Consider the following 15,510-nt stretch of genomic DNA (forward strand, 5'->3'; position numbering starts at 1 on the left):
TTGGGGTCACATTTTCACATCTGCAGTCCATGGGTACCTCCCCTGAGTCCAAAGAAGCTCTCATAATTATGGCTAAGGGTTTGCTTACTTCCTTTGCTGCCTCCTTTAATAAAACTGGATAGATCCCATCCACCCCAAGTGCCTTATATTTATCTTCAACAATTGCTCTTCCACTTTGCTCTCAGCTATTACAAAATCATCTAGCTCACTGTCAGAGTTTAATTCACCTCTGGTATCTCCCTCCCCGAATAACTCTTCATGTGTGAATGTAGATGCAAAATTTCATTTAGTTTGTTAGCTACCTGAGTAGGATCATTACCAGTTGAACAATCAATATCAAGTGGACCAATCTGATTCATCCCCTTCCTTCTAGAGTTTACATAGGTAAAGAACTCTTTGCTGTTTGTCTTTGCATCCTTTGCCAAAGATTTCTCATAATCTGCCTTTGCCTCCCTAATCTCCTTTGTGACTTGGTTACAGACCAGCTTATATCTATCATAGACTTCCGTGTCACCTGTTAATTTATATTTATGCCATGCATTTTTCTTCTCTGCCATATGTCTCATTAGTTCATCTGACATCCATTTAGGCCTAAACCTTGAACAATATTTCTTAGTTGGTATGTAAAGCCTAGTAGCTTCCAAGATAAATTCTTTGAATGCTTCCCATTTTGAATTTGTTGTTGGTAACATCAACAAATTCAAAATGTTGTTGGTTTAGGCCATGAACATTGTTAACTGATTCAAGTTACTTATTGAATGACCAGCTGATGATGTACCATATTCATTTTCAAAAAAAAAAGCTGTAGAAAAGTATATAATTTTTATATATTATTAACATTTTAACAAATATTTGGCTCTCATAGTTATATGTAGATTTGAAATGTATTTTGTTCTATTTTCTGTAGGACCACAGCACAAGTGGTGTATTCAGAAGCACACCCTATTCTGATGGATTCAGAGGTTTTCGTTATGCAACTTACAGTCCTCATTTACGAAGATCTCTACCAAATGTTACCTTACATGTTTCAAGTGAACCTCCTAAGGTAAACGTTTAATAATAAATATGAGGTCCCATATTAAATCAATATAATTTTCAATAATTAAGCATTTAGTGTATTGCAAAATATTTATGGTAAGGAACAATACATACAACTATACTGTAGTTTTTTCATAATTGTATCTCATATTCTGCATTATATGTCATTAGTTTGATGGGATGTTTGTGTCAGTGTTTCTATATTCATTTTAATGAGGTTGTGATTTAGATTTGTGCTTATGCTATTATTTTGCAATGCTGTTCTGTGGTCGAGTGGTTACCCAAACTTTCTCAGGTCAGAAACACTGACCTGTGAAGCCTCTGATATTTCTTATATTAAATTCACATTGAATGATATGAAAAAAATTATATGAAAGTTTTTTTATTAAATTCGGGGACACTAAAGTAGTCACATCAATTAATTTTGTAAAGTTAAAAAAAAAAGTATATATTCTTTTGTATGATAGATATAATACAGAGGATAATTATTTATTACCAAAATACAGTTCACTGGTATAACTCAATTGATATGTAAAACAGTTATACTAGCAATTTTTAAGCAGTACTTATATAACCAAAATTACTACTGAAATGGTGGTCAGTTAAAACAAAAATACATTTAATAGAATGCATTTATGGAAACTTTCTTTTTTAAAAACCACTGACATACAAGATTAAGAAAAGAGAACATATAAAGTTGTACTTGTAACGCTTCTTCTTTTCTAAAAATTTTCAACAGAAGTTTCCCATGCAGTAAAAGACATACCTTGCATCCTCTATCTTTTATTTTGCATAAATGCTGTACAAGCAAACTTGATTAAATTCTTCATTTGGTTTCTTGGTTCAATAGATGAACATTCATGCAGAAAAATGTTTTAGCACTGGAATTCAAAATCATGTAGAAACCTATCCTTGCATTTCAAACAAAATCCTAACCTTTTCTTTCAAAACATGGTAAACATTTCCGAGAATAACTTGCTTTCTTTTAAATTCATAAACCAGACCTGCATCAACATAAATTGTGATGCAAAACAAATACAGTAAACCCCCGCTATTCGCGGTATCTGTATTCGCGGTTTCGCGTATTCGCGATCGCCGATTTAATATAAAATGAAACCTAAAAAATGTGAATTTTAAAGCGCCGTGAATATTTTCCGCCATAAAAAAACATGGGCGTGGCTAAAATTATCTTTCCCGGTCAAAACAGCGCTCAGTGGGAGAGGGGTGACAAAATCGCGAGCTTGAAAGTTTCTCGCTAATCCTTGTTCAATATGTGTTATGCGCTTGTTATGGAAGGTTTCGTCGTTTGTTTTTAATTTATATGCTTATAAATTGAATAAATTTATCAATTTATAAATTGATATGCTTACAAAAGTGATAAATCTACCGTTTTGCGGTGAAAAACAGACTTTTTCCGAGTGTGTTAACGGAAGAAGTAACTTTGTTGTGGACAAGTTCTTTCTAACCCCTACAAAAATATCACTACGAATAACAAGAGAAATGTGAAAATATCAAAGAAGGTGATGACATTAGCGAATAAAATTGAGTTATTAGATAAAATTTCTAATGATGAAAGTGTCTCCTCAGTGGCAAAACATTATAAAATCAACGAGTCAACGGTACGATCAATCAAGAAATCGGAAGAAAAAATCCGCCGTAGTGTCGTTTGTTTTTAATTTATATGCTTATAAATTGAATAAATTTATCAATTTATAAATTGATATGCTTACAAAAGTGATAAATCTACCGTTTTGCGGTGAAAAACAGACTTTTTCCGAGTGTGTTAACGGAAGAAGTAACTTTGTTGTGGACAAGTTCTTTCTAACCCCTACAAAAATATCACTACGAATAACAAGAGAAATGTGAAAATATCAAAGAAGGTGATGACATTAGCGAATAAAATTGAGTTATTAGATAAAATTTCTAATGATGAAAGTGTCTCCTCAGTGGCAAAACATTATAAAATCAACGAGTCAACGGTACGATCAATCAAGAAATCGGAAGAAAAAATCCGCCGTAGTGTCCGTGAAAACGCGCTAATTGCTTCAAAAATTTGCTCTGTAACTCGTGATGTTAAATTAGAAAAAATGGAAAAAGCTTTAAATCTGTGGATAGAAGAACGAACTCAAAATAAAATTCCGTTAAATTCACTCATCATTCGTGAAAACGCAAAACTCCTTATCAACGCTTTAGCGAAACTGGTGATAGCACTGGCGGTATAGGTTTTTTAGCTAGCAAAGACGCTGGTTTGAAAGATTTGTTTGAAATTTCTAATAAATATTACATTTAATATTAAATTGTTTCTTATTTTCATTTCGATGCCATATGCTTGCATTTCACTATGTATATAGTCATATTATGAAGGTACATATAATACATACATAGACAAAATTTTAGACTAGTTTTTCTTATATATTTCATACTTTGGAACGGAACCCCTTTATTACTATGGGAGCCATAACTCAGTATTCGCGTTTTTGGTATTCGCGGCATTTCTCATGAACGTAACCCCCGCGAATAGCGAGGGTTACCTGTATAACACTACCATCCATTCACTGTTTTCACTTGCTAAGTGTTTCTTACTACTCTTGCTTTTTCTCTCAGTATTTTTTTAAAGTGTTTTTCATTTTCTTTTTCTTTTTGAAATTCTTCTTTACCTTCAAATGATACATCATGTCTAGTTACTTTTGTGGGGTAATGCAGATATAAAGGTGTTATGCAGCTATAAAGTAGCTCATTTAGTGAGATGAATGATGTGTTTACATAACTCGTGGCTTTTTTAAATCTGTGTTTTTAGCGATACTCTCTTAATAGTATCGCTAACAACTGGCAACCAACAAATGCTGTAAACTTTCAAACCCTGTTTAGAGACTGTAATATAATTGCAACTGAACACGTGAGGCAAATGAAACAAAGAAAGTTAACAATGAATGATAAATATCATAAATATGTATGAACAGTAATTGAAGGAATAATATAATTAACAATGCAGAAGTTAAATATATGTATATACAGTAATGTGTATGGCAACAAAAAGAGATGAGAGAGTTGAATGGTTCATTATTGCTGTTGATGTAATGTTACATTGATTATAACAGTTAAACAACAAAATGCAAGTGATTGCACTAACAGAAGTGTGAGTGTCTCCTAGAAGTATTTCTCAGACATCTTCTTGATAGAGAATGTCTAAGAAATATATTAGGTTCCTTTTAAAATTCAAGTGATAAAGCACATGCCTTTTTTCTACAATAGTAAATTAGAAGTACTACGCTACTCTAAAAATAATGATTCCAATTCCGAAGTAATCACACTGTTGATAGTAGTAGTGGCGCCTCCGTAGCTAGGTGGGCAGGAGCAGCAGTGCATAGCACATGCTTCTTGATTAGACCGGGGTTCGAGCCCGTGACCACCAAATATGGAGGATGCGGAAAGGTCAGAGAATGACCACCGCACATCCCCGGAGCAATATGGCCTTAGTTGCTAATGCTCCAAATAACAACAACAACTGTTGATAGTTAATGGATATTTACAAAAAAATCTGTCTGCTTATTTTTTCATTGGTTTCACTCAATGCATTTGAAAACAGTACTGCTAGGTCAGTGACTTGTTGTCATCATAAAGCATCCTTAAGTAGCTTGAACAAATAACAGCTACAGAGAATAAAGGTTGAGTTATATGGGCAGGATGAGCTGTATATCTAGTACACATTATAATAATCATGTTATAAGAGTTTCTTCTGATTCCTGGCTTCATTATTATATACAAAGTGAAATACTCTTAAAATGAATAGCCCTCAAAATTTCACAGGTTGGAAGCATAATGCAGTTTCTTTCTCCTTTGTTGCTTTTGTTTTTCCCCTTCTGTAACCTCTCATTTTCTGCCATCCCAGTTCTTAATGGGAGGAAGGTCATATTCCCAATTGCTAGCCTGCTAGAGACTACCTTTCTAGCAACTGAGGCTCTCAAGTTGAAGTTCCCAGTTGACGATTACTTTATTAACTTCATTTCAGCTTTTGATGCTGCTAATCTTCCTATGCTTATTAATTTCTTAGGGACTTTTTCAAAAAAAACATTTATTTTTTTAAATATCCTTCTCGTAATACCTTCATTACTTAACTGGACTTTTGTTGTGCAACAGAGGCGCCTCCTTAGCCAGGTGGGCAGGAGCAGCAGTGCGTAGCACACGCCTTCTTGATTAGACTGGGGTTCGAGCCCGTGACCACTAAATATGGAGGATGCGGAAAGGTCAGAGAATGACCACTGCATATCCCCGGAGCAATATGGCCTTAGTTGCTAATGCTACTAAAAACCAAATAACAAATAACAAACAAACTGTTGTGCAACAGACTAATTCCATTTTGCAAAGAACAGTTGTTGGAGCCCCCAAGGAAGTACACTTTCTGTTATCGTATTCTTTGCCCTAATTCTTCTACTTTACATTCTAACTCAGATCTATACAGGGTGTCTCAAAAGTACACAGCATAACTTCAGGAACGAGTTCCTCATATGTAGAAAATAAAAATATTTTATATCAACATAGTTCCGGAAATTCTTGGTTCCTGAGTTAACTGGAATGTCTTATCCCCCGCAGCTGATTTCCTTCATCACAAGGTGCTGACAGAATCTGGTGGTTTTCCATTCTGACCATGTACTAAAATCAGGAGTAAGTGGATATACACTTTATGTACAGTTTGGCGGACGGCAATGCTCTGGAGGCTAATCGTTTGTACAACAATTTCTTGGACGACACGCCACGCCACTGTTCATTCATCAACAAGAACACATCATGCATGATGGCGCTCCCGCACATTTCAGCCACCTAGCCCGCAATTACCTGAATCGAAGGTTTCCTGGTTGGTGGATAGGAAGAGGTGGACCAACTGTGGGGCCATTTAAAGTCATTGGTGTATTCGACTGCGGTAGCTGATGTGGAAACTCTCCGCAATTGAATTGTGGCAGGTTGTGAGACAATACAAAACATGCCAGGAATTTGGCATCGTCTTTGCGAGTCCATGAGACGTCGATGTGAGGCCTGTATTCAGGCAGAAGGTGGACATTTTGAACAATTACTATAAGGTGATGTGAACAGTTAAGTGTCATAGACAGACCTTCAAAACTTGGAAACCAACCATTTCCGGAACTATGTTGATATAAAATATTTTTATTGTCTACATATGAGGAACTCATTCCTGAAGTTATGCCATGTATTTTGGAGACACCCTGTAGACTGCTTGTCTGTGAGCGCATGATTCTTTTACTCCCTTGCCCTCTTTACTGGCTTCTTTTTTTTTTTTTTTTTTGAGTTAAATCCTTCTTAGCACCTTCAAATGATATCAGGCCACATTGTTTCCCATCACTTTTTGTGGAGTAATGCAGGTTATATTCAGTTAGCTATGAGATGAATGGTCTGTGCTTACATAAGTTTTGTGCCTTTTAAATCTTTAGAATTAAAAAAAAAATTTTGGGATCTTTTCATTGTTTTATCAACATAAATTAATTCCTAAGGATCATCAAATCAAAACATGGCAACCAAAAAAGTGTGAAAGAACTGTTGACTAGCCCATAAATTTCATGTCATTTTACCAATTTCATTTTCAGATAGACAACTCATCTTACAAACTTTCAGGTAGTTTGTAAGAATTGTCTGTGTTAATGTCAAAAATCAATGCATCTGTACCTAAGGATTGGCATTCCTTTGATGTTCTAAGTTGGTGATCCAAAGATTAGGGCAGTTTCTAGGTCATGGCAAAACAATCTCTAATAATTGTCTGATTAACAGTTCCTTTGAGGTTGTGGAAAACTATTTTCTTTCTTTCTTTTGGTTTCCACATTAATTCCTCAAAATTGGCTAATACATATACATTATGATATATAATATAGGTGTAAAAACTCCATAGACAACTCTTAAAGGAAAAAACTATGATAGTAGTGTAAAGGGCATCATTTCAATTGTATCTCATATTGTGCTCATCCTTCACAACAAGTTACCATGTATCGCACTACCTCGAATAAGTAACACTTCACTAATAGAGAAGACTATTGTTACTTATTCGAGGTAGTGCAATACATGGTAACTTGTTGTGAAGGATGAGCACAATATGAGATACAGTTGAAATGATGCCCTTTACACTACTATCGTAGTTTTTTACTTTAAGAGTTGTCTATGGTGTTTTTACACCAATATTATATAGATAATTATAACTCTTAAAAAAATATGCCTAGTTGGTGGTGCCACTGAGAATAAGTAATGCTTCACTAATAGAGAAGACTATTGTTACTTATTCTTAGTGGGCACCACCACCCAGACATCACCATTTCAAGCTGGTTGGTCTTTCATTGGTGGGTGGGCAGGCACCCTGGTATTGCAAACATTGATAACCCAGTTGTGAAGATAATCCCAAAAGGTGTACGTGATAATATTTAAGTAAGATTAAATGCAACAGGACATAATATTTTAAGAGTTATAATTATCTATATAATATACAATCCCAGGGGCTCACATCTGGTGAGTATGGGCCTGGCACACCCAGCGTCCTGAGCTGGATATCACCATTCTTCGGCGCCTCCGTAGCCAGGTGGGAAGGAGCAGCAATGCGTAGCACATGCTTCTTGATTAGACCGGGGTTCGAGCCCGTCACCACCAAATACGGAGGATGCGGAAAGGTCAAGGAATGACCACCGCATATCCCGGAGCAATATAGCCTTAGTTGCTAATGCTCCTAAAAACCAAAATAACAACAATAACAACATCACCATTCTTCTCTTCTTGGTGATTGATTCCCTTCGATTTTTGACACTCTCTCTCTCTCTCAGGGTAACTCGAATTTTTTTTTTTTTTTTTTGGCTGGTGCAGCATAAGCTTCAGGCTTCCGTGCACCATGTAGCTAATACTAATAATAGGTGTAAAAAATTTGAAACAATGCTGTCTGGGTGGTGGCCACTGAGAATAAGTAACAACAGTCTTCTCTATTAGTGGAGCATTACTTATTCGAGGTAGTGCAATACATGGTAACTCATTGTGAAGGATGAGCACAATATGAGATACAGTTGAAATGATGCCCTTTACACTACTATCGTAGTTTTTTCCTTTAAAAGTTGTCTATGGTGTTTTTACACTTATATTATATAGATAATTATAACTAACTGTATGTTGCATTTAATCTTAGTTAAATATATATCATGAAAAACTTGCTTTCACTTGTCTTCATTTATTGATGGGATTATTTTAAAATGGTAAATTCCTATAAGAATCTTGCCATCCATTTTTTGCATCTATTTGGATCACAAATTAAAAAAAAAAAAAAAGACCTAATTCCTGTTACAGATATAGACACTAATAAATATTACTGTATAAAATATTCAGTCTGTTTGTCTGTCTCTTCCACACACTGTAGAGCTTAAATTTGGACCACTGTTGATCACTGTTAAATATCATTTATTGTAATGCACCATTGTCAAAGGCACTTTTTAAATGCATTTTTTTTATTTAGGAAAATATCAAAATCTAACCACAAATTGTGTTAGTACTGGAAGTCAAAACGCAGTCTATTATGATTATATTTTTAAAAATTAAATTTTTTTAGTAAAATGACACGTACAAGATCTTAACTGTCCAAGAACCTTAACTGGGCTTTGATCTTAAAGTGATCTAGGTTATGTCATTGAAGTTAAAAATCATTCTATAAATTATTGTCATTGTTGGGTGACTCATTCCTTCCATCCATTTGGGATAAAGTTGCATAAAATGTACGGTCCATCCCCTCTAATAGTTTGCCTTGTTCTTCCTTAAATTTATTCAAACTCCCCACTTTCACAAACAACAGATGGAAGTTATATTATTTTTGGGCAGTGCATTGAGATGGAAACAAAATCTGAGAGCAGCATGTCATGTCCATTGTTAGATAAACGAAACTGAACAGGCATAAACTTTTTGGCATATGATGTTTATGGGTGCATCTAATGATAGCTCCAGAGTACCAGCCATGACATGGATGATATTCTATATTTGTCATGGATGGAATTTTAGTATTAGTAATATCAGTAGTGGCAAACAATACAAGAAAGCAATCTTATACAGCATCAGCCAAAAAGAAAAACACTTCCTATATCACCTTTCAATAATTTCTTTAATTCTTCCTTGGATTTATTCAGACTATTCATTTCTACAACAACACACTGAAGTTTGTTCCTACAATCAACTACCCACTGGCTGAAGGCAAATTTCTGCATATCTGTTTTGAAACTATCCTTCCTCAGTTTGAATTTATGCCCCTTCATGTGTGTAGTATCAACAAGAGAAAGGATTCCATCACCATTGAGCTTAATCAATTCATTCAAAGCCTTAAAGCAGATCCACAGGTGCCTAGTCTCCAGATGCTGCAATTTGCACAACTTTTTTTTTAAAGAACCTTTCCTGGTAGGAGTCCCCCTTTGTTTATTGCACTAATCTCATTGCTCATCTCTGCATTCATTCATTCCAGCAGCTTTTGAATTTGAAAGTGTCTGCAATTCTGCCCAGACACGATAGGAGGGAGTATATGATGAGAGCCTTGTCGATCAATTCGGCCCTGGAAAGATTGTGCAAGGCTCAAGGGGTAGAATTTTTTTCAGCCTGGACTGTACTTGTTAACAGGAGAGATTGCTTCTACAGGGATGGGATACACTTAAATAGAAAGGGTGCAAGAATATTTGCTGATGCTATCGAGGCAGTGTTAGGTGGGTCGGAAAACTGCTAGCTTGGGGGGAGACAAAGACCAATAGATTGACAGTAGCCACTGGCAGAGGTGAAAGAGATTCTTGCACTGCTTCTATTAGAATGAGCAGAAGCCTGAAAAACAAGATGCATGGTATTTCAGAGACTGTTGGGAGCCATTGCGGTACAAGTAAACACATGGGTTGTGTTAGGGTAGCTAAGAATAGAAACAGGTGCAGGTATACTTGCGTGTACACCAATGCTAGGAGTTTAGTAAATAAATTTGATGAATTTGAGGTATTGCTCAAAACATCAAAGGCAGATATTGTTGGGATATCAGAGACGTGGTGTCACACAGATATAAGGGATGCAGAACTGCAATTTGGGGAGTACAACGTCTACAGAAAGGATAGACAGGATAGGAAGGGGGGAGGGGTTATGCTATTAGTTAAGAAACACATAAAAACCAAGGAAGTGAAGCCAGTCGACATCGCTGGACAGTGCAGTGTTGAGTCAGTTTGGTGTGACATAAGCATTGGGAGATCAAAATTGAGAGTAGGAGTGTGCTATAGGCCTAATGACTCTGATGAGTATAATAAGGAACTGTACAGGGAAATAGAGTGGGCCAGTAAATCAGAGAGTCTTATAATGGGAGATTTTAATTTCCCAGATATTGACTGGAATTTGGGGGCTGGTTACTCACACACTAGCAGGGCTTTTGTGGAATTATTGGATGATTGTTTTCTACATCAGCATGTTCGGGAGGCAACTAGAGGGAGTAATACTCTTAATTTGATTATCAGCAGTGATTCTTCATGCATTAAGAATCTGCAGATAAATGAACCACTAGGTGGCAGTGATCACAGTGTGCTGAAGTGGGATTTACTGAAAGAGGTAACTACCATTAGGGGTAAAGGGAAGGGTTATTGCTTCCGTAAAGGCGACTACGATGGACTGAGACAGTATTTAAATTCTATACAGTGGGACCAACTGATGATGTTACCAACAGCAAATTCAAAATGGGAAGCATTCAAAGAACTTATCTTGGAAGCTACTAGGCTTTACATACCAACTAAGAAATATTGTTCAAGGTTTAGGCCAAAATGGATGTCAGATGAACTAATGAGGCATATTGCAGAGAAGAAAAATGCATGGGATACTTACAAATTAACACATGACACAGAAGCCTATGATAGATACAAGTTGATATGCAACCAAGTTACAAAGGAGGTTAGGCAGGCGAAGGCAGATTACGAGAAATCCTTGGCAAGGGATGCAAAGAAAAACAGCAAAGAGTTCTTTACTTATGTAAACTCTAGAAGGAAGGGGATGAATCAGATTGGTCCACTTGATATTGATGGGTCAACTGTTGATGATCCTGCTCAGGTAGCTAACAAACTAAATGAATATTTTGCATCGACATTCACACATGAGGAGTTATTCAGCAAGGGGAATGCCAGAGGTGTATTCAACTCTAGCAGTAAGCTACAAAATCTTGAAATAACTGGGAGTAAAGTGGAGGAGAAACTGTTGAAGATAAACACAAGAAAGGCACCCAGGGTGGATGGGATCTATCCAGTTATATTAAAGGAGGCAGCAAAGGAAGTAAGCAAACCCTTAGCCATAATTATGAGAGCTTCCTTGGACTCAGGGGAGGTACCCATAGACTGGAAATGTGCAAATGTGACCCCAATTCACAAAGGAGGATCAAAGGCTGACACAAGTAATTATAGACCTGTGAGCTTAACTTCTGTTCCAGGAAAATTAATGGAGGCACTGGTTAAAGAAGCACTGCAGGATCATTTAGACAAGACTTCAGTTACAGCTCAGACACAGCATAGTTTTGTTAAGGGGAAGTCTTGCCTGACCAACTTGATTGGATACTATGATGCAGTCACAAAAGAACTGGATGCAGGGAATAACTTTGATATTATATACTTGGATCTTAGAAAGGCTTTTGATATTGTTGCACATGGAAGACTGCTACACAAATTGGAGCAGTGTGACATTGGAGGCAAATTGCTGCTATGGATAAAGGGGTGGTTGAGGGGGAGAAGACAGAGAGTGGTAATCAATGGACACTGCTCATCGTAGACTAATGTTATTAGTGGAGTCCCTCAGGGCTCAGTGTTGGGTCCATTATTGTTTTCTGTATTTATAAATGATATTGATGATGGTATATCAAGCTTAATGTCCAAGTTTGCAGATGATACAAAGGTTGGCAGGGTTGTCAAGGACACTACTGAACTATGCTGCTGCAACAGGATCTGGAAAGGTTGAGCAGGTGGGCTGAGAGGTGGCAAATGAAGTTTAACATTGACAAATGTAAAGTACTACACATGGGAAACAGCAACCCCAGAGCAACGTATCAACTCTGTGGTACTACACTGACAGTGGTAGAGAATGAAAGGGACTTGGGGGTGATTGTGCAGGCAGATATGAAGTTCTCTGAGCAGTGCAGATGGGATGCAAGAGTAGCTCATGGAGTATTGTCAATGATATACAGGAATTTTTCCAGCAGGGATAAGGAGGTGATTATTCCCTTGTATAAGGCAATGGTCAGGCCACACCTAGAGTACTGTATACAGGTCTGGAGGCCTCATTTCAAGAAGGACGTAGAGCTGCTGGAACGAGTACAGAGAAGGGCAACAAGATTAGTGAATGGAACAAAGGGGTGCTCTTACGAAGAAAGGCTTAAGTTTTGCAAATTACAGTGTCTGGAGACTAGGCACCAGCGAGGTGATCTGATAGAGGTGTATAAAGTCTTGAATGGTTTAAGCATGCTCAATGCTGATGGGATTCTTCCTCTAGCTCAGGAAAATCACCTGAGAGGGCATAAATTCAAATTGAGGAAAGACAGATGTAGGATAGACGTGCAGAAATTTGCCTTTAGCCAGCGGGTGGTTGGTTGGTGGAACAGACTGCCATCCCTTGTGGTGGAGGTTGATAGCCTAAATAAGTTTAAGGCTGAGCTGGACAGGTATTTTGAACGAACAGAGGGGTGAAGTGGAAGTGGGTTTTTTTTTTTTTTTTTTTGGCTGATGCTGCATAAGCTTGCTTTCTTGCATCAAATGCCTCTACTAATGCTAAATGCTAATGCTAATGCTTTCCATCCTTCCTAAAACGAGGCCTCCAGACCTGTATGCAGTACTCAATATGTGGCCTGACCATTGCTTTATACAATGGAATAATCACCTTTATATCCCTGCTGGCAGAATTACAGCAAAAGTACAGCAATACCATGCATATCACTGATAATTGGTACTGAAACTGTTCTGTGAAACCGTGCTGATTGAGGTATAATTATAACGGGTTTTAAATGAATGCATACCAGAGAAACAGTCTATAAACAAATTATAATAAATCTATAAACAGTTTGCGCTTGATAGCAAATTAAAAGCATTTGAAATAAAAAATACTGCAAAAATTTTATTAATGAAAAGGTAACATCATGAGAGATGAGAAAAAAGCTTTATTGTTTATTTGGGTATTTCAAAAATGAAGTTTGGTGAAGTCATCTCTTCTTTTTCTCGGTATACAAGTCTTTGTAGCGTTGAATCCCATCTTATAAAATTTGCCATATCTAGATGCTACATCCAACATTTGGATCTCCATTCATAATTGCCTCACAGGCAATGTCAAGCCCCATAAAACTTTCTTCAGTTCTTCTGTTGAAAATTCTTTTGGTGCCATTTCGGTGTTATCCACTTCCGAATTGTTTTCCTCTTATTCATATGCAATTTTCTTATCAATTTCAAGGAGAGTTGCATCATCTAAGTTATTTGTATGTGAGTCAGTGCAGTCATGTACATTGGCAGTGTTCAAAGTTTCAAATCCCAAGTCTTTTCCGATCTTCACAATGTCTATGGGAATTGTCTGAACTCGCGATTTAAAATCAATGAAATCATTTTCCAAATGGGGCAAAACATGCTGCCAAACATAACGCATGTTGTTGGCAATGATTTCTAACCAAGACGCAGATATATTTTCGATCATATTTAGAGGGGTAAAAAATAAATTGTGAAATGAAAAGTTTGAAAAGCTATCATGTCGTCTCATCAGGATGAAATTAAGAAAGGTGGGCACTGTTGACACTGGCTGCCTGAGGGGACTACATCAGGATGAAATTAAGAAAGGTGGGCATTGTTGACACTGGCTGCCTGAGGGGACTGCTGTCACATATGCAGCATATATGTACCTGTTGTTGTTGTTATTTGGTTTTTAGGAGCATTAGCAACTAAGGCCATATTGCTCCGGGATATGCGGTGGTCATTCCCTGACCTTTCCGCATCCTCCGTATTTGGTGGTGACGGGCTCGAACCCCGGTCTAATCAAGAAGCGTGTGCTACGCACTGCTGCTCCTTCCCACGTGGCTACGGAGGCGCCATATGTACCTGTACCTAGGCTACAACAACACAGCATATATGTAGATTACGTGTCTAGGCTATTGAATGAGTTTTAATATGTACAGTAAATTTTCAACTTAAATTTAATTGATAACCGTGTTATAGTGAAACCCGTGCTGTTTGAAACTGTGCTAAGCAAGGTATTGCTGTATATGACGTCAAATTACTTTTTGCATTCATTTCCTTTTGGAGAGATTATTAGAACATAGTCATGTTACAACTGATACTGATGACTTGTCACTACTGATCGGAGTTAACTAAGAACGAAAGGAGTTAAGAGTCAATGGCCAATTTTCTTATGGGAAATGTTAGCAGTTGTAGTGAAGTAAAAAGATGATCTCCACTACAGTAACAACAATTTTATACTCAAAGGCAAGTTAAATAAGAATAAATACTTGTAGTTAGGTGCTTGTGGGGGAGGGGGGAGTTAAAAATAATATTTTAAGAATGTTAGGGAATGGTTGAGTTATTGTGAATTAGCAACTGTTTATTGAGCATGCTAAGTACTTCTCACTACTGATTGGAGGTGAACTAAGAATGAAAGGAGTTAAGAGTCAATGGCCAATTTTGACAGTTGCCTTATTGTTATACAATGTTCTTCTCTCACAATCACAGAAGCAGCATTTATGGTTTCTGTGGTGACAGAGGTGGTTGGAGCTGCAGGACTTGATTTTTGTGTTTAAATCACATCCATCTTTAAACATTCTAAACTGCCAGTGAGAGCTATATGGAAGTGTAGATTCACAGTAAATATGGAAATGTTAGCAGTTGTAGTGAAGTAAAAAGATGATCTCCACTACAGAAACAGAAATTTTCTACTCAAAGGCAAGCGAGAATGGGATACACTGCAGTAGAAAGGGTGCAAGGATATTTGCTGATGCTATCGAGGCAGAGTTAGGTGGGTCGGAAAACTGCTAGTTTGGGGATTTACAGATTAATAGATTAACAGTAGCCGTAGGCAGAAGTGGAAGTGATACTTGCATTGCTTCTATTGGAATGAGCAGCAACTTGGAATGTAAGGTGCTAGAGATTTCCAGGACTGCTGGGAGTCATTATGGAAAAGTAAATGAATGGGCTATGTTAGGGTAACTAAGAGTAAGAACAGGTGCATGTATACTTGCATGGACACTAATGCCAGGAGTTTAGTAAATAAATTTGATGAATTTGAAGTGCTGGTCAAGACATCAAAGGCTGATATTGTTGAGATATCAGAGATGTGGTGTCACAAAGACATAAGCAGTGCAGAATTGGAGTTTGGGGAGTACAGTCTGTACAGAAAGGATAGGAAGGGAGGAGGGATTATGCTGTTATTTAACAAATATACAAAATCTAAGGATGTGCATCCAGTTGACATAAGTGGACAGTGCAATGTTGA

The 15,510-nt window shown here is 37.1% G+C and overlaps 1 protein-coding gene across 5 annotated transcripts in view; it reads left to right on the forward strand.

The window, feature by feature from the left end:
* Positions 1-15,510, forward strand: part of LOC150078418 (actin-binding LIM protein 3-like) — a 528,875-nt gene that overhangs the window by 481,190 nt on the left and 32,175 nt on the right. For all 5 annotated transcript variants that reach the window (XR_016547624.1, XM_090384937.1, XM_090384935.1 and 2 more), the window contains one exon: positions 908-1,045. Coding sequence is in view for 4 of the 5 variants with exons in the window: in XM_090384937.1 (XP_090241063.1) it covers positions 908-1,045 (138 nt within the window). In the remaining variant the exon portion in view is untranslated. The remainder of the gene's footprint in view (positions 1-907; positions 1,046-15,510) is intronic.

This window comes from Mastigoproctus giganteus, chromosome 11 (assembly GCF_048544385.1).
Source record: "Mastigoproctus giganteus isolate SK-2022 chromosome 11, ASM4854438v1, whole genome shotgun sequence".
Lineage (NCBI taxonomy): Eukaryota > Metazoa > Arthropoda > Arachnida > Uropygi > Thelyphonidae > Mastigoproctus > Mastigoproctus giganteus.